This window comes from Erpetoichthys calabaricus, chromosome 8 (genome assembly GCF_900747795.2).
Source record: "Erpetoichthys calabaricus chromosome 8, fErpCal1.3, whole genome shotgun sequence".
NCBI classification, from domain to species: Eukaryota; Metazoa; Chordata; class Cladistia; order Polypteriformes; family Polypteridae; genus Erpetoichthys; species Erpetoichthys calabaricus.
Genome location: NC_041401.2, coordinates 91,198,365 through 91,220,464, shown reverse-complemented (window position 1 = coordinate 91,220,464; position 22,100 = coordinate 91,198,365). Strand labels below are relative to the sequence as shown.

At 35.9% G+C, this 22,100-nt stretch overlaps 1 protein-coding gene across 10 annotated transcripts in view; it reads left to right on the top strand.

Moving 5' to 3' along the window:
* msi2b (musashi RNA-binding protein 2b) overlaps positions 1-22,100 on the top strand; it is a 632,499-nt gene that overhangs the window by 540,916 nt on the left and 69,483 nt on the right. For all 10 annotated transcript variants that reach the window (XM_051931155.1, XM_051931152.1, XM_051931154.1 and 7 more), the window contains exon 10: positions 3,450-3,524. In XM_051931155.1, coding sequence (XP_051787115.1) covers positions 3,450-3,524 — 75 coding nt within the window. The remainder of the gene's footprint in view (positions 1-3,449; positions 3,525-22,100) is intronic.

Genomic DNA, 22,100 nt, shown 5'->3' with positions numbered 1-22,100 from the left:
TCTCCAGCACTGCTTTAGTGACAAGAGATAATTACTGTGAGATTGATCGTCTGCTGAAAGTAACTGAAGCAAATAAATCGTTTGATGCCAAGCATACAATCTGAATGGCGGCTAATGGAAGCGGCAGGAGAGGTCGTCCCGCCTGTAATTTGGCTTGATGAAGCATCCACACAGGGCTTGCGTTAAATATGCCATTGATATTCAGCCAGCCCATTCCCACAGCTTAAATCTGGAACCCAAATTCAGCAGAGCACAGCTCTGCATTACAGAGTTAAATGAACAGGAAAATTGGAGTAATGTTATATTATACATTTATGATTTCGTCTGCATGACCTGGAGTGTGGTGAATAATGGGATATGGATATTAAAACCTTCATCGCAGGAGGTGCCAGTCAAGCAGCCTGGTCTTCATCAGTCACCTTCAACCTTTTAGTCTCCTTGTTATTGGTTAATGTATTGGGTGTGAAAGGTTTAGCTAAAACATTTGACTTTTTATGTGCTTAATTTTAAATACGCACAGTATAATTATGTATAGGTGCAAAACTCTTAGATTTTATAGTATTTTTTGAGTTTTCAGAAATTGCATAGATAAATAAATGCATTGGGAAAATTGAAATGAACAAATCTTGTGCATTTCCATTCATAATTTTCAGAACATTATTTAAAATGATTAAAATTAGTTCTGTGGTTATTGCTTTTGACAGCACTTAAATTTATAAATGTTAATATTATTGCTTCTAGAATACTTCTAGCAGAGTACTGATTGATTTTAAGCTACATTTCTACAGTCAAACCATCAAATTACTGCATCAGCACTGCTCAATAGCAAAAAAAGTATATGCTCAGTAAGCAGTGTGCACTTCGATGCTCTAAAAGTGAGTCAAAGATTGGCTTTGCTAAAAAGAAAAGGAAGCTACTTTACTTGTCCTCTACTTAAAGGCAACAAGAAAATGTTACATTTGTGTTGGTCTTATGGGATAACTCTCTATTACCCCTTTTTAAATGCCAAAATCAGTAAGATACTATTAACTGAAAATAAGAAAATCATTGAAGATGTTCCAGATAAAATACCTAGTTACAAAACTGAAACAATAATAACAATTAACACACTAAATCCATTTAAACAGTGCTTTATGGAAAACATATTTACGTAAAATGAAATCCCCAAGTTTAGGTGTACCAGATGATTTAGAAGAACATGCGGTTTCAAGTGGAGCAAAAGAAAAATGTTTAGACAGGGTAAAGCATCTATAAAATTATATTTATATTTCAAAAGACAACAGTATCAGGAAGAGATTATCCACTCCATCTGTCCATTTTCTAGCCAGCTTATCAAGCTCAGGGACTTGGAAGACCAAGCCTTCCCCAGCAGAACTTGGTGAAATGCAGGAGTCATCTGTGGACCAGTTCATCAGAGCGCATCCACAATCAGCCGTACTGGGCCAGTTGATTTGTGCATCACTACAGTCTGTATTATGACATCCAGGCACGCTGCATTTTTTTTAGTTTTGAGTTTATTGTTTAATGTCGCTGATTATTTGAATAAAGTCACTCTAGTGTATCTCCTAACCCACGAGCAACTTCACCTCTTTTGCAGATGGCTCTCAGGGGTATTTGCTAAATAGAAAATACATAATCCATAATGTGTAAATGAAATAAAAGTGCCAATGAAAGTAACTACCTGATAGTCGCATAGCAAATGGAAGGCTGGGACACTGTATCATTAGGTCAGCCTGAACGTGTTCATCTAAAGTAGATTTTGTGCACAGTGGCAATACCCACTTCCATTTGTGCATAGTGTATGAATCATGATATGTAGTGTTCATTATTAACACTTTATTAATACTTCAACAGCAGAAAGTGTCCAAGAACAGAGTTTGGCTAGAAATGTGTTTGCAAGGAGCAAGTAGAAAATTCAAATTTCAATTAGATTACAACAGAAAAAATAAACTCTGTAAGTGTAAACAAATCTGTACTGTATTTTGGTTCTGTAGTTTTCTTCTTTCTTTTTGGTCCCCATTTTGCACAGTATATAAATAGTAATTTCTTATACCAGTTTGCTCAAACATGAAGAGGACCATTTATTTTCCACCTTTTCAAGAAATTAGTGACCGGCAGACTGTCAGTGATGGTATGGGAATGGCTTCACAGTTGCTTAGTAATACAAACTGCCAGTATTCTTGACGTGAATTACTTACAGTATTTGTATGCTCCTTAATGTTAAAGCATTGTTTTTATATTGTTTGAACAGAAGTACCCTGCACTGCACTGCCCAGGGTGGCGGCACCAACTAAATTATGGAACGAAACATGGCCTGTGGTATTCCTTTGTATTGATGGCAAATTGGTGCAAAATTTGGTGCAGATAGGTGTGGATTTGCATACTGGACAAACAATGCTGCCATGTTGCCCAGGGTGGGGTAGCGGTTAGATTTTGTAACAAAACATCCGTAGCTTGCGATCTTCCCTGTACAAATGGGAAATTGGTGCAAAATTTGGCAGCAGCAAATTTGGTTCAGCCGCATGGACTAGCATACCAGATAAACACATATACAGCTTTATATATTAGATAACCAACACTTCTTGCATTAATAAATTAAGATTACATTTTAACCTTTATCACACAGTTCTTAAAATATATGAGTAAGTTTTTGTTTTATTTTTTAGAATAATTCTTGCTTTTATTTATTAATGTGTAGACTATTCCTGACTCACAAAATGCTAAATCTGAAGATTAAGTTACCCTTAATACTAAGAATCCTGGATAAAATGTTCAATTATGCGCAATGCTTAATATACAAATTCCCATTCAGAATTTAGTTGTGTTGTGAAGTGAATTGTGCAATGGTTACTAAAAATTGTAGAGTAAAGAAACCACACTTTAAAAATGTAAGTGAAAAATACATTTGAAAATGATCTTTTCTGACATTCTGTTCATAATGAGTGTCTGTCACTGTTTACAGCTCTGTCATATCTTGACAAGTACACTGCTAACAGACATGACATTCCTTCATGTGAACTATATTTCTTTCCTGCTAATTGCTTTACGAATACATACTTGATACCTCTGTGGCAAGAAAAACTAAAACACAATGAAACAAGTATCTTTAGTCATCATTAAAACTTTCTGCATCAGCAAAGACAGTCAAGAACAGATTGCTGTGAGACTCCCTAACAGCCAGTTCATTTCCTCTGGGCCCCAAGCAGATTTCTGCTATAGCTATACATTTTTTTTTTTTTAAATAGGTGTTAGAGGTCAGAGCAGTGCTAGTGAACAGGGCCATTTACTAAATGACCAACATTTGCCTACAAGTTTTATTGTTAGAGGTAACTAGCTCTGCCCAGGGCACGAGTGGTTCTAAAGGAAATGGATTTCACTTCATTCTGCTGCATTAATTCCTGCTCCTTAGCTCACAGCTAAAACCTTCTAAAATGTCCTCTCTTTGCAAGGTTACCCTAACATCGTGGCAACGTATGGTCGTGGATACACTGGATTTGCCCCAAGCTACAGTTATCAGTTTCCTGGTAAGTATAATAATTTTTCCTGATTTGCTGTTCAGTGTGAAATTTCATAAGTATTACTATTAATTTATATAGGTGAATAGTGATTTTGGTATTTCTGGATTCAATAAGAATGCAGCAAGATGATAAGGCTCTATCTCTGGAAAATTAATTGAGGTTAAATATAGGATTTGCAGTTTTGATTTTTTTTTTTTCTTTTGAGTTCAGATTTATGCTGCTGTTTTAATTTATTCCTTGAAAGGACATTTCCCTCTGGTAGGGCAGCTACTCCAGCTGGGGCCTAAAGGGTAAGGAGATGAAGTCGCTGAGCTGGCCATCCTGCTGTATAAGATCCGGAGCTCTTCTGCGCTTCTGGAAAGAAGCTGTGAAGCCTCCCAGCGCAATATTTACTTGACTGCCTGTCAGCCTAAGTGCAGCTTTTATTACTTATTTAGGCCATTGAAAGGTATAGACTGCAGCTTTAGCAGCAGTAGGAGTCTGAGTAGAACTGCCTCAAGCACCAATAGTTGTGTTTCTTTTATACAGAAAATAAAAGCCAGAAACCGCTTATTGTAGTTCACAAATCCGTGTAAATCTACGGCTTGGCACCAAGAAAATATGCTAAAGCTGGTGTTTCATGACTGGGCTTGGAACAGAGACTGGAGCAGCCAGTGCCAGTGTTTTAGTAATGCAGTATTGTTTGCTTATTATAAATCATTTATATGTCTGTTTTATTTGAGTAAGCATATTTTACTGCAGACATAAATTTCAATAATACATTATAAGGGAGTAAACTGTCAAAAAATAATGACATTTAAGTAATTGTTGTGCAGTCCTACATGTTTTTTGTACCATGTTTATCTAGTATTTAACATTTAAAGGGTATTGGTTGCAGAGGTCAGGCTTATTTTTTCTGAAATTAGTCCTAATGTGTTTTAGCATCATTAGCTTCCAAACTCTTGCTAGCACCATTGCATGGTAATGTGTGAAGAAATCATCAGTGGCTGTTGAGTAAGTCTTCATTAAGTTGACAAGAGATGCGCAAAGAGAGTCATTGCTTTTTGAAATGAAAGGTCACCTGAAGCTGCATACTGTGCTCAGCATTTCTTGTTTGGTTTGCTAGGTGCGTTAACCAAGAGGGATGAGGAAAAATGGGGTTGCAGTGATCTGAAACAAGTGTATGATTACACAGAGTTAACATTTTGCTCTTTCTAAATCCCATGGCTTTTTCTTGCAAAATGATGTGCCCCAGACTAATTCGCGATGTACTCGTTGTTGGAGAATCCCTGATATTGTCGCTGACCTTGCCGGCGAACATGGAAGGTGAAAGTGCTCACAGGGATTTACCGTAATCTCAGCAGCAAGGCAGGTTAAAAATTGACTTACTGAAAAACAGTCCAGCTAATTTTTTTTTTTTTTTTGACAAAGTCGCTTTTGGTGATCCATCCAGATAAACCCAGTTGCTTGTGAGAAGGAGGAGGAACTTGAACACTGCCTATCAATACTGGTGTAGCAACTTAAGTCTCAGATTCTTCTCTTCATTTCTGAAAGTAACGTAATGTGCATGTGACCTCTGCACATGCAGACAAGCAAGATATAATTTTTCGATTTTTAAGAGCACTAGACAATGAGGAAGACAGTTCTGAAACTGTCAGTCTGGAAGACTTGTTGCTTCAACTTTTTCAATGAAAAACTTGGAATTTTCCTTCCTAACAATTTATTCAATGCTCAGAAATGACAAGATCTTAGCACACCAAATTAGTCTTTGTAGTGTAAGGGTAACTGCTCAAGGAAAGATGACACACTTAAGTGTTTATTTTATTGAAATCAATTATTTGATTTTGTAGAATTTCTATCGCTACTTTGTTTGCACTGTATTCTTGCATTCTGCACCAGATGAGATGGTATTATGTATTATGCATAGTAATATTATGAAACTCATTTCCCATTAACTAATATTTTCTAAGATGGCATGCTTTTATTGCCAGATTCATGTCAGGTCAAAAATAGCAATCCTAATTCTGTCCTGTATCAAATTACCTATTTGACTGTTGAGCTTCAACCTCTGAAGAATGATAATCTCTCTGTCACAGCTGTGAATGATAATTAGTACTGTACTTAAAATGGCCAATACACTATTTAATTTTGTCCACAGAATGGGACATTTTAGCAAGAAAAATATAATCATTAAATAATTGGACATTTGGTCTAAAGACCATAGTTATTATTAAAAATGTAGCCGCCAAAGCCCTCAAGTACTAGATTTGTTCATCCATGTTTTGAACTGCACTCAGAAAGGGTTCTCAGATTTTCCACTTAATCAGGGCCAGAATTATAGGTAGTTCTAACCCATACAACCTTCTTTTATTATCAGTGTGAAAAAAGCTGCCTGAGGGATTTGGTACACATTAAGTTAACTCTGCGGAGATTAGACAATAGTATTAGCAAGACAGCCCATGCGGCAATGTGTGTGCACTAGTAGGGAAATGTCTGTCCTAACTTCACACTTGATTTCAACATTTCCCTTTTCTAAAGTGATTCTCTTGATGTTTTCTCTTCACTGCTTTTACGTCATAGCACATGTTTACTATAATGTGACTTTCCATTGTATAATTGTTGGTCCCTGGGAATATATACATATTGTTTAACAATTGCTAGTTAGTGTAATCACTGAAATAACAAGAAATGTCTGCAGTATATTGTCTGTTTGCCTCATCTGCAGGAGTGTGACTGTCACATTTACTTGTGGCAGTAGGAGCCCATTATAAACTGATGTTTTTTTAGCTAAAGAATGGCCACCATGACCTCTGATTTGACTTATGGATTTAGTTGAAATTGACCCCAGGAAGGAGTTTAAAGGTGCTTATGGAGTCTGGTGTCTGGAGGTGAGGTAGTCCAAACCTCACTGGTGAGAGGAAGAGACCAGGGTCATGAATAAGTATCGTAGTCACTTTCTTGAGTCAATATGGATGCAAGGCTTTTCTATTTTGGTTTGTCTAGTAACGTTTTCTGTATATTTTTTTTTTTTGCTTGTTCAATTCATATATTGTTTTATTTAGTATTAACGATTACCTAAAGGAAATGTCTTTTATTATGTGGAATTGTAAATCCCCAATGTGTTTCAGAAATCCAGGCTTCCCCTTTTCCTGACTGCAGTCTCTAGTTCAGTTCATTCATACAGCAGTTATGTTAATTTATTGTCTTTAAGTTTTACCAAAAATTTTATTTTATATCATTTTTCAACCAGCTACTGAGATCTGATTTAAGACAAGACTGTCTTCTCTTTAACTAGCTGGCAACTGACACCTGAGAAAATCCATAGAAATGAAAATTTACTTTGATCTTACTTGAAACACATAACTATATTTTCCTTTTTTGATACTGCTTCATAGATAAATACCCATGTTAGTGTTCAGTCACTGTATACAAAATGGGAATCTACAAATGTCTCCAGCAGACTCCTAAAAGTCTTTGCATTACATATGTATTTCTTAAATCACAAACTTTATTTTTCTGCATGTCTTGAACCGTCATTTCAAGCACACAATTTAATTTAATATAGCAGATTTGTTTTATTTCAAAGTGTCTGTACTATAATTAATTTTAATATCTAGCACGCCTATAGGTATACACACATTGTTTTGTAAGTAAAGTTTGTGAATACTTCAAATGTGGCTGGAAAAAAAAATAGAGTACCCACCACATGTAAGAATAATCTGTTACCTTATTTACATTGGCAATGAGTGACATTGGTTAATTTTTGGATTCACTTTCAAGGTAATTCAAAATTTTTTAAAACATTAGGCCTTTTTCCTTTACATTCAGTTTAAAGATGTATCCTTGAATGTTGCAACATAACTTGCTCTTCTTCACAATATGTTATATAATGATTTGATAAAAGCATTTTAATTCAAGGAAAAACAATGTGCAGATAAAGTATTTACTAGTGTTTAGTGTCTACTAACCAGCATACATGTAAATTAATTATAAATAAAATTATTTTAAATAATCCAAGATGGGAAACATCAATTTAACGAAATACGTTTTCTCACAGGAGAAATGTGTGCTGTCACCTGCATGGAATTCACTCAGGGTGTCACTGCTCTCTCAGCCACTACATGTCTCTAATGAGTTGTTGGCAGCAGCAGGAATCAAATACAGTTTACTGAAATCCCAGCTACCACTTCTACTGCTCAACTAAAGAAGATCTCCATTAGCCAGCTGCAGATCCAGCCTTTAGATTTGTGACGCCATTTTCTTGTGCAGCGACTCTTGGCCTCACTGCATGCACTGCTTGCCACGTGCACAAATATAGCATACAAAATACCTACGGCACACACTCTAATGTGTATCATTTCAAATACAAAGTATACTGAACAACCCTAGCAGTCAGTGCTTAAATAAATGTGTGGCCACTGTGTTTGGGAGTGTTATCATAAATCTAATTTGTTTCAGTAATATTTTTATAACACAAATTGCAAAGTTTGAATGGCATTATATTAGTTAATTAAAAAGCACATACTCTGCAGCAAACACATTATCACCATGAAGCCTTTTTTTTAAATAAAATAACACATGGTGTTATTGTAATAACACATGGTGTAACAGAATTATCAAAATGATATGACTTGCAAAATGTACAACATACAGGTATAATATAACATTTGCAAATCCTATGTAGTGTCATGGATGGACCAGAGCTTGCACTGACAGCACTGAGCACCTGTCAATAAACAGTCCTCACACAGGGCAAGTTTGGTGCCTGTTAATCTAATGTCCACATCTTTCGGGATGTGGGGTTAAAATCAGAATCTGCGGAGAAAAATTCACACAGACATGGTGAGATCATTAAAACTACAGACAGACAATGATAGGCTGCGGAATTTAATTCAAGGATGCTGGAACCATGAGTGTAAATGCTATCCGCATCTCTCTCTGTCTCACACAGAAGTAGATTTTTCTGCAGCCAAAATGTATGCAGTTATTAGGGGTATAAAATAATACAATGCAGTATGAAAATGATGCCTGTATTTCCAATTCATGAACCCTATAGTGTTATGATAGTGTTATGGTTGCTGGAAACCTCATGTGTAGTGCGTAGCAAATATAATCAATAATTAGTACGTCACTATGATTTGTACTTCAATTGGCTTTGCAAACATCCATATACCTTTTTGCTATATTGTCAAATTTAATACACAGATTTTGTTTTTATATATAAATACATATCAACATATTTTTAGCTTATACTGAATATAAGTACAAAGCAAATATCTAGAGAAAATTTGGAAAAGACTAAAGCTAAAGGCCTCTCATTACTTTGTAGAATATTCTGGATATCAAGAGTAAATGTGGGCAAGAGGGGCATGCATTGAATTGGAATTGTATTACAAATGTAAATTATATGTGAATAAAATGATAAAAAGAGGCAGCTTACAATAGCTTTTTGCTGCTATTAATTGGTTTAACATCCGAGTGCTGCCTAGATGGAAGTTGTCAAGCCTTACAGCTGTTGGACCTTTTGAAACAAGCCACTTGGATAGAGATGGACAGCAAAAGCCTGTTGTAGCAGTATATATACTAAGGGGCTTTGCCCCCTACTCGCTTTGCTCGTTCACACCCCAAATCTTACACCCGAGGGCGTGCTTCACGCTTGCCACTTCGCGTCTCTGCCACTCACGTTGTGAGGGGGGAAGAGAGGCTGCACACACACACACACACACACACTAAGGAGATGCAGATGGATCAGCTGCTGCTACCGAGCTGCGTGTTCTGCATGTCGCGCTGCGCTTCGATCATTTAAAAGCCTCTACAGAAGCTGTCCTTTTGTCTCACTTCCTTGTCTCATGGGACATCAAAGTGTCTCACAGAAATTGTAAGTAGGGTGTGATGTACAAGTAGTCTCGCGGGACTTCAAATTGTCTCTCCGAGATGATCACATCTCGACCCAAGATTTTTTTTATATAATATATATGTTTTTATTTTGTCTAATATTTTGATATTTCACTGTAAATGGTAAGTTAGCTCATTAGATGGTGCTTACCTATTAGTTTTCACTCTGACATACAGTAATTCAGCACATATCACTGCATTTGTTTCTTTGTGTCTTTGCTGACGTAGCTGGCATCTTTAAGCATTTCTGACTTTTCTGTGGTATCATTTTCAAGGATCAGTGACCTCCTCCCTTCTAATTTTCATTTGCCTTCTGCTACAAAGGTTTATGATGAGTTGTGCCCTTGTGAATTGAATAGAATATCATGCCTTCTTAATGCCTTTGAATATCCTGCTCTGCTAATTTATAACAGTGACCTCCGATTAGCTAAGCTTGGATCTTTTACTTGATGTAAGATTAATATTGTAACCTGATGATCTCAAATTTAAATGCAATGTCAGATTTGTACTTTATAAAAGTTTGATATAAAATTTTAAGTGCAGGTTTAAAGAGAGCATAGTCTTTCTCTAATAAGCAAGAATAAGGAAACAAGGTAACTTTGATACATATTTTTTTTTTTTGCATTATACCAAAAGCTACTGTACCAGACTCATTAAACTGTCAAGAAGTATAAAGTGCAGAATTACTATGACTTGCATTTTTGACGTTGCAGTTGTGAGGAAAACGTTTAATAAAAGGACAAGTATTCAAGAGGTATCATCAAATATAGTGGCATTCCAAAATGAGAAGACTGTATTTTTATATAAGCAGGGCACAACAAGCTCACTAAATGCATAGATTCTTCCATTAAAGAGCCCCTCCCCCAGAAAAAGATATTTTTTACTATCTGCTTTTCACCTTGCATTTTTTTGTAATGTTGGCCAAAACAATTGTCTTATGCCATGTTTTTATGAAGAACAGAGATGGCAAAACACCTGATATAGTGATCTTCAATGGGGTTCCCACATCCAATGAAGGCAAGTAGTATCAAAATGTCAAGGAAAATAAGCTACTTAATTTAATGTATTAATTACTATTGATAAACATTTGAAGGCAAAAACGTTTTGCCGTTGAATTTCAGAGATGATGCACTTATTACCTGCGCTGCCTTGCAGCTACACATTCCTGGGTTGACATTCCAGCCCCCCTAGACTGGCCGTATTTAGTCTGCATTTTCTCCTCATGTCAGCAATGGTTCTCTCAGAGTTCTCTACCACATGCCAAAGATGTGCAGGTTAAACTGAAGAGAAATTTTAAATTAGACAAAGAATTTGAAAGTGCAAGTGAGGTTATCCTTGCCATGGACTTTCATCCTGTTTGCTTTCTCCCCTTTTTCTAATTTGGCTGTGACTGGCTCTGGTTTAAATAAATGGATTTACTAGAAGATCAGGTTTTTTTGGTATTAACTTGAATCTCACTTCTACCAGATACAGATCCCTCTGTCAGCAATTGATGGTTATTAATTGATTTGTCTATTTGAGCTTGTTAACATGGGCTACATTTGCTTACTGTTAAATGTATACAGTCATAGTTTTGTATCTTATGAAAGAAAAAGTGTACACATGCTGGAGTACGACCGAGTCAGGATCTATTTTTCTTCAAACTTTGGTACTATTTGTTAGGAGCTTGATGTAACAATATTCTCTGTAAAGCAGAAACACCCTCATTTGTCTGTATGCTTGACTAAAATGGGAAAAAGATAGCCTTTACTCTTTTTTTAAGTAGTTTTTATGGCTGATTAGAAACAGTTAGACTAATTGAACTCTAAGCCTTGTTAGGGTCCCTTGGGCTAAAGAGAAAAGTGCTTGAACAACTGTGCCACCACTCCTCTTACATGAGTAAAATTGCCTTTAATTAAAGTGATAGCTTATTAAGTGGGAAGGCGTGAGTGGAAAATGATTTCGGTGCTTTTCAGAGTTAAATGCATTTAGTCTGAAAAATGATTTAGCCTCTGAGTAGAGAGCTTTAATATGTTCCATCTCAGCCTGTTGATGGCTATCAAACCACAGTGGGGCTCCTTTATCACATCTCTGTGCCTATACAGAACTGGTTTAATAGATATATTGTTTATATATTTTTCACTTTGTCCATCTTTTATGCCAGCCACAGCTTTAAAAAAAAAACTACAATATGTTACATCTGCACAGATAATTACATGAAACAATCACATGAACAAATAACCTTATTATTTTGACATGACTTACTATATAAATAACATACTATAAACCATAATTACTTACTGTAAACATAACCCATGTAATGAATGTGAGTAATTCTTTTTGTATGGACTCCAAGGCCAAAGACACCCAGGATACCATAAACTTGGACATACTACGCTTCAAATCCTATTATGCGCGCTAGCTCACATTCTGTATAAATTTGATGCATTCCTGGTGTTGTAGTTGTCAAATATGGTACATCAAACATACCTGTGCACTACTGTGTGTTTATTTTTAACTAATATTTAGTCTTTATTAAATGGTAATCTCCACACATAATGATAGTAATAATAATAATAATACCATAATATCAAACAATTTGAAGTGTTGTCTTACTCTAAGAATGCAAAAACCCTCACATTTCAACTTCCACCTAAATTAACACAGAAGTAGATTCAAAGGGTTAATGGAATATGAGCCATGCCATCTCCTTCTGTCTGTGTTTCGTCCAGCATACGGTTATCATTCTGTGCCTCCTTCTCTGATTGTAGTGTCTGTTTGATTGGTCTCATTTTTTTTTTCTTTTTTCTCCTTTTAATAAGCTATGAGACATTAAAATTTAATTAAACTGTCGAAAGAGATCCAATATCTCAACTGAATCCGAAGTGCAGCAATCCAGCCAGCTTAAAGAATACAGATTTCTCTCAGATCAGTAGTGTGTATTTCAAGCTATTGTTGAGAAGAGTGAGCTAGGCTTTGATATCTATAAAAAAGGATTTCTGAAAGTAACAAAAGACGAGGGTTTCTTCTGAAGGACAACACTATTGAGGCACTTGTCAGTTTGCAGATGAAAAGGTAGCTATGGTGATATATTGTTTGTTTATAGAGCTCTTTTTGTAAAGCAAAAGAGACAGTTGTGTGCTTTTTTCCTGGTTCTTACTTTAACATAAGCAGAAACAACTGGGAGATCTTTTACTCAAGACATTAAAATTGCTTTCCAGTGCTTTATACATTTGTTCAATGTTACATCTAGCCTAACCAGATGTGAAGGGTTTTTTAAGTCTCCATAAAATGAACAAAAATGCCATTAATAAAAAATTTATGTTTACTTATACTGAATCTGATGATTGCTTTCTTGAGGAATTACAGTCTTATCCTGATGCTGATGCATCCTGAGCGGGGAATTCAACACAGTGTCACTCACCCATGCCTTTAAAAAATTGCCTACAAATGTTGTACATAGAAAATGTAATTGTTTAATTTGTGCACCCATATCAATAGTGAGGTACTTTTTCTCAAATTAATATCTGGCATCAGTCTCATTTTTTGTTAAAATTGCTTCTTTTTCTATTTATTTAAAACAGTATTAGTGCACAATGCGATAGATAGTACTTAAAGCTGCAACAGGTATGCAAGGCTGACTTATAGCACACAAACCATGCTGTGTCAGGCAGTTTGGAAGAATAATTCTGGATGCTGTAGCACAATGAAACATTTACTTTCTGACAAAAAGTGGCATTAAATTAGGCCTGCTTGAGTGTATCTGTGAGCATATAGGCTAACTAGGAACAGAACAGAGGAAGCGCACGCTAATGAATAGTGAAATGGGGGCAGAAATTTTATCTTTTGCCGTAGAATGAATAATTAAGTAAGAGTTTGTTAAAAATAGGAGTTCATATATTGTCATTAGAACCAGTCAAAAAGATTCACATCATCTGCAGAGGCTCCAAAGCCAGAAAAACTGTTCAGTACTAATTTCTGTCATTTGTTTTAACTTCATAGGAGAATTAGGAGACATTACTCACACTTGCATGGCGGCAATTTTACAGACACACATGACTTTGGAACTTGGGAGAAAAGCCCACATATTCACCATGGAGAGGATGTATAAACTTCCCAGAGGATTCACACCCAACATAGTGGATCCCTGAGGAAGCAGTACTAACAAATGATTCACTTTCATATTTATTGTTATCCAAAGAGGATAATAAAACAGTGAAGCTCTATTGAAATTCCTTAGGCTGTAGAAATCATATTAACAGTAATGTATGAGTTGAGTACAAAGTCGGAATATGTCGAAAAGCGGAGATTCAGCTTAGTAGCACTCCTCACTGGTGAAGTCCAATCCTGTGCAGATTTTTAGGAAATCAGGTCTACGAGAGGTGTTTGTATTCCACGGATATATTCAATGTGTAGCACATATTAAGGAGATACTCACTGGATTTTGTCTTTCCAATTATCTATCATTATGACAACAACAACTGTCTGAGGAACAACGGTCTTGCAAGCAATGATACAATTTAGATATCTGTCTGATGCATACTTAATACTTGTGTCACTCTAGTAGGCAAAAGAAGTAGTTTTGTAAACTGAGCTGCAGTATACAGTATATATTATAAGCCTGGAATCAACTGTGAATTTGGATTAAAGCTGGGTGGGACCAATTTGCAGTTCAAAAAGCGTGAGATCTCTAAATAAATCCAACAACTTCCGAAGGCGGAGCTTCAAATAGTGGCAGTGATTTAAACAGCAATGGCGAATGGTGCTCTTGTGAACCTCATCTGACTGACACCATGCCTGTGGTTATGATGGATAAACTGTCTATGGTTAAGAAATGTCCCCCAAAAAACCCTGTTGAATATACAAATAAGTGTTATGTCTGCAGAGGACACATTCCATCTTTAAAAAATAAACATAACCAGGCAAATTAATGTTTCTTCACTATGTTTTTTTCCACCAAGTTATAATTTGGTATTCAAAGATATCACTGGACTAGCGGAGACGGTGACTGATACATTGACGCCAGCTGTATATTGTCTCTGTTGTTAACACTCATGACGATACATTTGGATTAAATACGAGGTTGAAGGAATTGAAAGGATGAATTTGAGCTAATTGGTCACACTTAGTAAAAAGGTGGTAAAAAGAACTACTGTTAACCGTGTTTTTTTTGCTGTTGATAACGAAGAGCCGCAGGAGTTGCAGATAGTCAATACATCAGAAACACTTAATGTTTCTAACAGCACAATTAAATAAATAACTAAAGTAAATTTGCATTGCTGTTTAATTGTGAAAACCAGAATATACAGTAGTTATGTGTTTTAATACACAATAATGGAGATGACAGTGCTGAATCCATTGGACTGAAGCAAGTATTGTTCCTTAGGCACTTGGAAATGTTATGGTTAATGTTGTCCTAACAAATTTTACTAGCCAGTAAGTTGTTACACTGCTTGTGTTTTCAGTTGTATGCTGAATAAAGTGTAAAACTGGAAGAAAATGGGAGTGGGGTTTTATAAATGCAACCCCAAGGGCAAAGTCTTTTTAGTGGTTGATTTCACTGATTCCTACTACCAACAGTTGTCTCCAGACATGTATTTTAATCCCAAGAATAACATCTGGCACCCCAGAGACTAATTGAGTTGCAACTAAAACATATTACAATGAGTATACTCTCAGATCTGCAGGTAATGAAATCAAGTCTCTGAAACACCTGTATGTCTCAGATCTCCTCTATAATAAAATCCGTAAAGGTCTTTATTCCATGCTCTTCCCAGAAACAAAGCATATTCTGCTTTAACGAAAAGTGGGAATGTGTGATTTGCTCTTTAAGGATATAGTAAAAATAATGGCATCACTTTTGTATACTTAAAGGAGTGTTTGTGAAATAATGAACTCAGTTGAATGTACAAAGCATGCAAAGAGGAGGACAATGTATCATACTTTGTATGTGCAGGAAAGGAATACATGACAGGCATAATTTACAGACCAGAAAGACTGCTGGAAGACAAGTAAAACCAAACCTCCCTCTTTCTTAGACCACAAATTAAATTATTCCAAATAAAACGGGATATAGCTTCATCTACAATTAAGACAAAAAACAAAAAAAGAAAAACTTAGTTTAATGGTTTCTGGATCATAGTGAACACAGTAGAGCATACGAAGAAGAACATATATTAAACTCCTTTTCCATATTAACTCATGGAGGTACAGTATGAGAAACATATACTTTTCATTAAGTCTTTTTCCCATCGGCAAGAAGTGTGCATTGGCCCAGTTACAAAGATTCTGCTTGATGCTGTCCAGCAAGAGAGTAAGGTTTTGCTGGAAGAGATCATTGAACTTTTACATAATGAAAATTCCTTAATATATTAATTTATATGACACAGTAAAAGGAAACTGTTCAAATGCATTCTGTTGAATATCAGTGTTACTTTTGGCATGCAGAGTAGGCTAGTAGCTAAGCTACTTTAAACCTTAAACTTGGTGATTAAATCCCAATTTCTGATTTACTTTGTGTAAATGACTCACCTACCTTTGTTTTAGTTGTTTAAAAAAAAGAAAATATTTGTAATATGAGTCTGTAGCGTGGTACCCAACAGTGGTGACGTGTTGCATGTTGGTTGGATGTAAGGAGTGTTGTGCTGATTGTGCACCTTAACTGTATTGTTGTGATGTGGCCTGTAGGCTCAATGACGTTGATAGAAAAAATGCTAACTTTAGTGCCACAGCTGTCAATTAGTTTATTTTACATACATTAAAGTAAACTAATAATCTTTCTTCAACCTTCACTGCTATACTTTCTGGTTTGTGAAAGTGAAATAAGGCAAGTGAAGAGTTTTCCCTGTTTAACAGTGGGATTTTAATGAGGCATGTACACTTGTGCATTAATTTTCTCATGTTAAAGCTCCTCCATAAAAATTACATTTTCCATCTCCACCACTTAAGTTTGCCATGCAAATTCAATCTTATTTTGAGCTTTCTGAGAGAGTGGATTTCTGTCACTTAAGAAGCTAGGTGACTAGCACTGAAGGTCATCACAAATGGAAAATGTCCTTACAAGGCTGTGATTGCATCTCATATTACACTTGTGAAAAAGTAGAAAAAGAAATCCTGTTTTCACTTGTATAGCTCTCTGATAATAACATAGAAAATCCAACCAATACCTGTATGAGATATTAACGTTTTAATTTGTTTCATAGTGCTTGCCAGATTTATGTCTGGAAAGTCATATACTGAACATCATATTCTCTGATAAACCAAGGCTCTGGAAGCAGTGTGAATAAAAAGACAGTTTAGTTTCATTTGGATTTTCAAAATGACTAGAATCAAAATGACAGCCCTGGAATCTATGTATCAAGTTTACATTTAGAGTCACAGGGTCGGAAAAATTGTACGCAGTGCAAGTTATTGTGAAGTGCAGGGTGGGAAACATATTGGTTCCATAATAGAAGTTGGCGTTGAGAGCAAGAGCTGCATATTGGCCGGTATTACCCTATCTTTCACCCGACAGCCTCCTCTAAATTGCACTCCACTGATCACTGGTTACTGCTCAAAACAACAATCTCTTCAACTGCATCACTTAACCTTCTTGTTGACTGCTGGCGAATAAGACACCACCTGGCAAGATTGGCTTTCAACACATCTCCTTTATAACAGCCGAGCATGTATAACATCGTGTGTTTGAAAAAAATTTCACCTTCATATATATACAGTAGCTTCACAGTCTTAATCAGATTAACTAATAAGTACTGGCAGTTGTTATTTTTAATACTATACTTTTAATACTTTTTTGGACAGTAACCATATATATGCACTGGGATAATCAAAAAGTAGGATGCTAAAAGAACAGTGATGACCAGAGGTTTTCTGAAGTACAAGTCTCAAACAGTTTGCTCGTTTGTTAATAAAACTGAATGATTTACATGTTCTGGCATAACTTTAAACTCTGTTTACATTTGGTAAAGCAGTCCCATTACTAAAGTTTGGCATTTCTGTTTTTGAGATACCATTTGGGCCATTCATAAAAAATTATGCCCAGGCAGTAGCAGACATGTTATCAAATAAGGAAAAACACATGTCTCAAAAAACATGTTGATAATTTAATTATTTCTGCTTCCATCTATGTTTCTGGGTTCTGTCTGACCTCCTGAAGGAGAAGAACGTGGTTGTCACCCTCTTGAGTGGTATAACTAACTAGATGTCACCTTTGTATTGCACCGTTTGTGGATTGACTGTCTTGTCTGTTACTTGGCATTAGTCATCTCAGCTTACATTAACCCTTTTCATCAGTGGATTGTTTCTGACCACAGGACTTGTGTTTGTTGAACTTTTTTTTGGGATATGGCTCATTCTTGATACACTAGTGGTATTATAGTATCTGCACTGCGCTATGTGTCAAAGCCACTTAAGTGTATGGCTTCAGTCATTTTCTACTTAAATTGCTCACACACATTATTTATTGGTATTTATTTACTTACTTTCTTTAAATAGCACCTCCTACACAAATGCTCTCATTGAAAGCGTGGTCAGTTATGTGGGATGTGCCAAGTAAAAATCACTATGTAGTGCGAATTAATGACACATCTCTGTTAATATTTGAACTATCTATGCTTGCAGTACAGGTGGTTACCTGGGATTGTGTTTCATTTTCCATTGAATTTCATGATATGTTTGCTGCCTCCAGAGTCCTAAGTTTAAATCCCAGCCTGCTCGCTGTCTGCCCAACTATGTGGAGATTGCACGTGCGTACATGGGTTGTTCTTTATTCTTGTTGTGTAAGCTTTCTGCATGGTTGTGCCCTGCAATGGACTGTTACTTTCAACACCTTGTTGAGTCTACATATGTGCTGATGACTTTGGGCTGTTGTGTCAGCAAATTAATAAACTTATTAATTTTTAATTGGGTGTATCTAATAAAGTGGCCACTCAGTGTGTAGGCTATAAAGAGTAGTAGCCCTAACACAGATCCCTGATCCTCTTATGTGTATTTGTGTTAAGTAGATCGTATTTCAGTTTTTTAACTTGGAAAAATTGTACATCTTTGTTTATTTATTGTACATCTTCAATTGTTTACATCTTGCCTGAAGAAGGGGCCTGAGTTGCCTCGAAAGCTTGCATATTGTAATCTTTTTAGTTAGCCAATAAAAGGTGTCATTTTGCTTGGCTTTTCTCTAAATTCATAATGGCTAACATGGTACAACAACCTATTACTATAGTTTTTTAAGTCATAATTGATACCAGAGGTTTCTGCCTTCTGTATGAATTTCAATGGACCTGAAAGTGTCTTAAAATCATATAAATGGTATTTCAAATCTGTAGCCTGCAAAAAATTTTGTTAATTTTAACAAGAATGGTAAAATAAACAAGTGGTAAGAAGTACTCATGCAGTACAACAGGAATAAAGAACACAATGTCTAATTAAATGATATGTTCTATTAAACTCAAGGTTCAAGTTTATAATTTAAAAAAAAAAAAAAATTCATGTGTGAAAGACTTCAGCCCTGCTGGACTAGAGCTGGCCAGCACTGATGTATTTAAATAGATGTGTGCTTATGTAATTACTGCAGTGTCTCCCATTTTTCTGTTACTGTTTTATATTTGAAAATGTGTGTAAGCACTCCGCGCTTGCCATGTTAGAGGACTGCGATATATAAATAGGCTGAACTGTCATATCTTCTCAATAACTTCATTCTTAATATAAATTCTCACAAAACATTTTATTACATCCAAGTCAGAGACTTTACTAGAAACTTCATAGCTAGATTTTTCTAAACTTTGTCATATATTTAATAGGTAAGTGTTGTACAAATCATTTTGTCTGATAATCTGAGGACCTTACAACTTGATTTTCAGACAGCCATTGGAAATCCTTGTTACAAGAAATCGACTTTTTCTCAATGTGTGCTGCACTCAGGTTTTCAGTTCAAAGTCATGCATAGTGTATATATCTCTCCCTGGATTCAGCCCTGGTGAGCCACAGTGGCTGTAGGTTTTTGTTCCAGCCCAACTGCTTAATTAGGACTTGGTCACTGCCGATGATAATGGAACTTGTTATCTACTTTTATGGCTTGGGACCATTTTTTATTCTGACAAATCAAGTCATTCTTATATTACAGATTTTTTTTCACAGATTATTGCCCAAAAAGTTTTTGTCCCAGAGTAGATTAGTAGTTCTTAGTCTTTCATTTATTTATTTCTTTTAAAATATTTTGTTAAAACAGAAACTTAATGATGACCACACAAGTGTAAATGGGAGCAAGTTATATGGTGACTTCTGGCTCCTTTCTCATTTATATCCCATTGCTTATGGCAGCAGTTATGAAAACAAAAATATTTAAAGTAATGAATGCCACTGTTTTCGAATCTTAACAAGTCAGTTAACTGAAGTGAAGCACACACTTGAAACACAACATCTTCAGCAGCATTAATTAGTTTCTAACTTAAAAATTTGTTCAGAACAAAAACCTGGAGCCACTGTGACCAACTATGACCGATCTTGGTAACCCTTGATTTAGACTCCAAAATTTACACTGGATTAGTCCCTGTCTGTTAGAGACATTCACAAACTGTGTCATCTTACTTGGCTACCTGTTAGGGCTTTGTACCTAAAGGGCTACTGTTAGTGCTTACTGGAGTAAAACCAGCTGGAGCACCCAGGTTCAATGGTGTCATAACATTTGTTTCACTGCTAGTTCATCATTTTCCATTCTTCCAACTATTTTCAAACTCATTTTGTTGAAGTGCAAAAATCCCCCTCCAGCCTATATAATGCAGTGGGAGGTGTGTTTAATTACTGGAAATTAAAAAATGAAAGTTTACTTAGTTGAGGACATTTTAGAAATTCTCAAACTTATTCTCAAATTCTCAAACCCTTTAGCAATACATTCTTTAACCGGCACTTAATATAATAGCTGTGAACATTTAATAGCCATAAACTTCATAGCCATCTTATTAATCTGTGATTACATATTTATTATTATTCTTTCTTCTTTCCTATTTGTATATATTTTTGAGTGGGAAAACAATCCATAGTAGGACAAATGAGTTGTGGCAGTGCATACTTATATTTAAACTATATTAACACCTGTCCATAAATCATTTAATCTGCAGTGTTTTGCAACAAATTGTATTGCCCATCTGGAATTATTAAAAAAGAAAAAAAGAAGCCCTTGGTAGATTCGATACATGCTAACTCAAGCAGCCAAATGTTAACTGTCTAAACTGAGTATCTACTCATTCAGGATTTACTGCTGCACTAAAGTTGTGGGCTTGGTGAGCAGATGTTTATGCATGGGTCGAACAATCCACATGCTGAACCACAAAGACATTAGCTACTGACGTTTCATGATGAGGTGTAATCAGGAAGAAATTAAAGAAAAATATTGCCTATATCCGAGTCTAATAAAGGGCCATGAAATTGATTTAATGCTGCAGTGCATCTCTAGGATGACAACTTATGGGGTTTATGGAAAACAATTAAATAGAAAAATGTGCTAATTATCTTTTCTGAGTCCCATGAACTTAATCTTCCCTTGAGGAACTTTCTGTGACTAAATTACTGCTGAGCGATCAGAGACGGACCCTAAGCTTAGTACCTATAATATAAAAGTAAGATGTTTAGAAGGTGGCTATTGAATAAATAAATCCTTCTTCAAAAGCAACGAGTTAAAAAAAAGAGCTACTTAATAATTTCACTTTATCTCAGAAAAAGCATTTTCTTACTTTTACTTTAGTTTTTAATGTATTCCAATAACCTACCAGTTCCTTCATAAAAATTTCTTGGCTGGTTGAGCCCCTCTGAAATGATTCCTGCCACCTTATTGCTGACAGCTCCCTGATGACCACAGCTTGCATATTAGTATTGTTGTTGAACATATACAGTGCTTGAAGAGCTGTCTGTAATCTATAAAATGCTTAATATTAGAATTTTGAGACATTTTACAGCATGTCCAATTAACACTCTCTGACATTTGTATTGATTAATTTGTTTGTACAGCCTGTGGCCCATGAGCCAGGATGTGCAAGGGAAGCCGTATCATAAGTAAGCAGTGGTGTGCTGGCCATGACTGGGAGATCTGTTTGACACAAGGACTGCTAAGTAACATGGTGCTGGCTTTAGTGGTAACATTTCTGGTGTATATTATTAAAACTGACAGATTAGGAAAGTTTTAGTCTCATAATTGTTGAACCAACATTTTTTTTTCATCATGTTTCCTTGACAGATACTGTAAAAAAAAACCTGGTATATATATCACAATTCTTCCAAACACATAGTAAACACAAAAGGCCAAAAACCGATACCACAATTGAACTGTTTACTGCAAAGAATGGTGAACTCTTACTGTACAGTAAGAGTCTAGTCTCCCCCCCCCCCCCCCCACCCCAATCCCATTATACCCACTTTTTGATTTAGAATCCAAGCTGTCAGTAAGCAATAGGAATGTAAGCACTCCTAGATGGATTCCTCTTTGTTGGGCACAACAGAGCTGGACCTCTCAGTGAACTACTTGTTACACATCTCAGTGATGGAGGACTGCTATTGATAACAGGTTTACATCCAGTACTAGCAGTGCGTTCTCTACTACAGTGTTACAGGCAGAAGAAGCCAAACCTGGTAGCCTCAAATGTATACAGCACAAGGCAGAAACCAACCCCTGGGTAGGAAGGCACTTATGCACACACCCACATTTGCTCAAAGTGGACAAACTTTGAACCGCTAAACAACCTT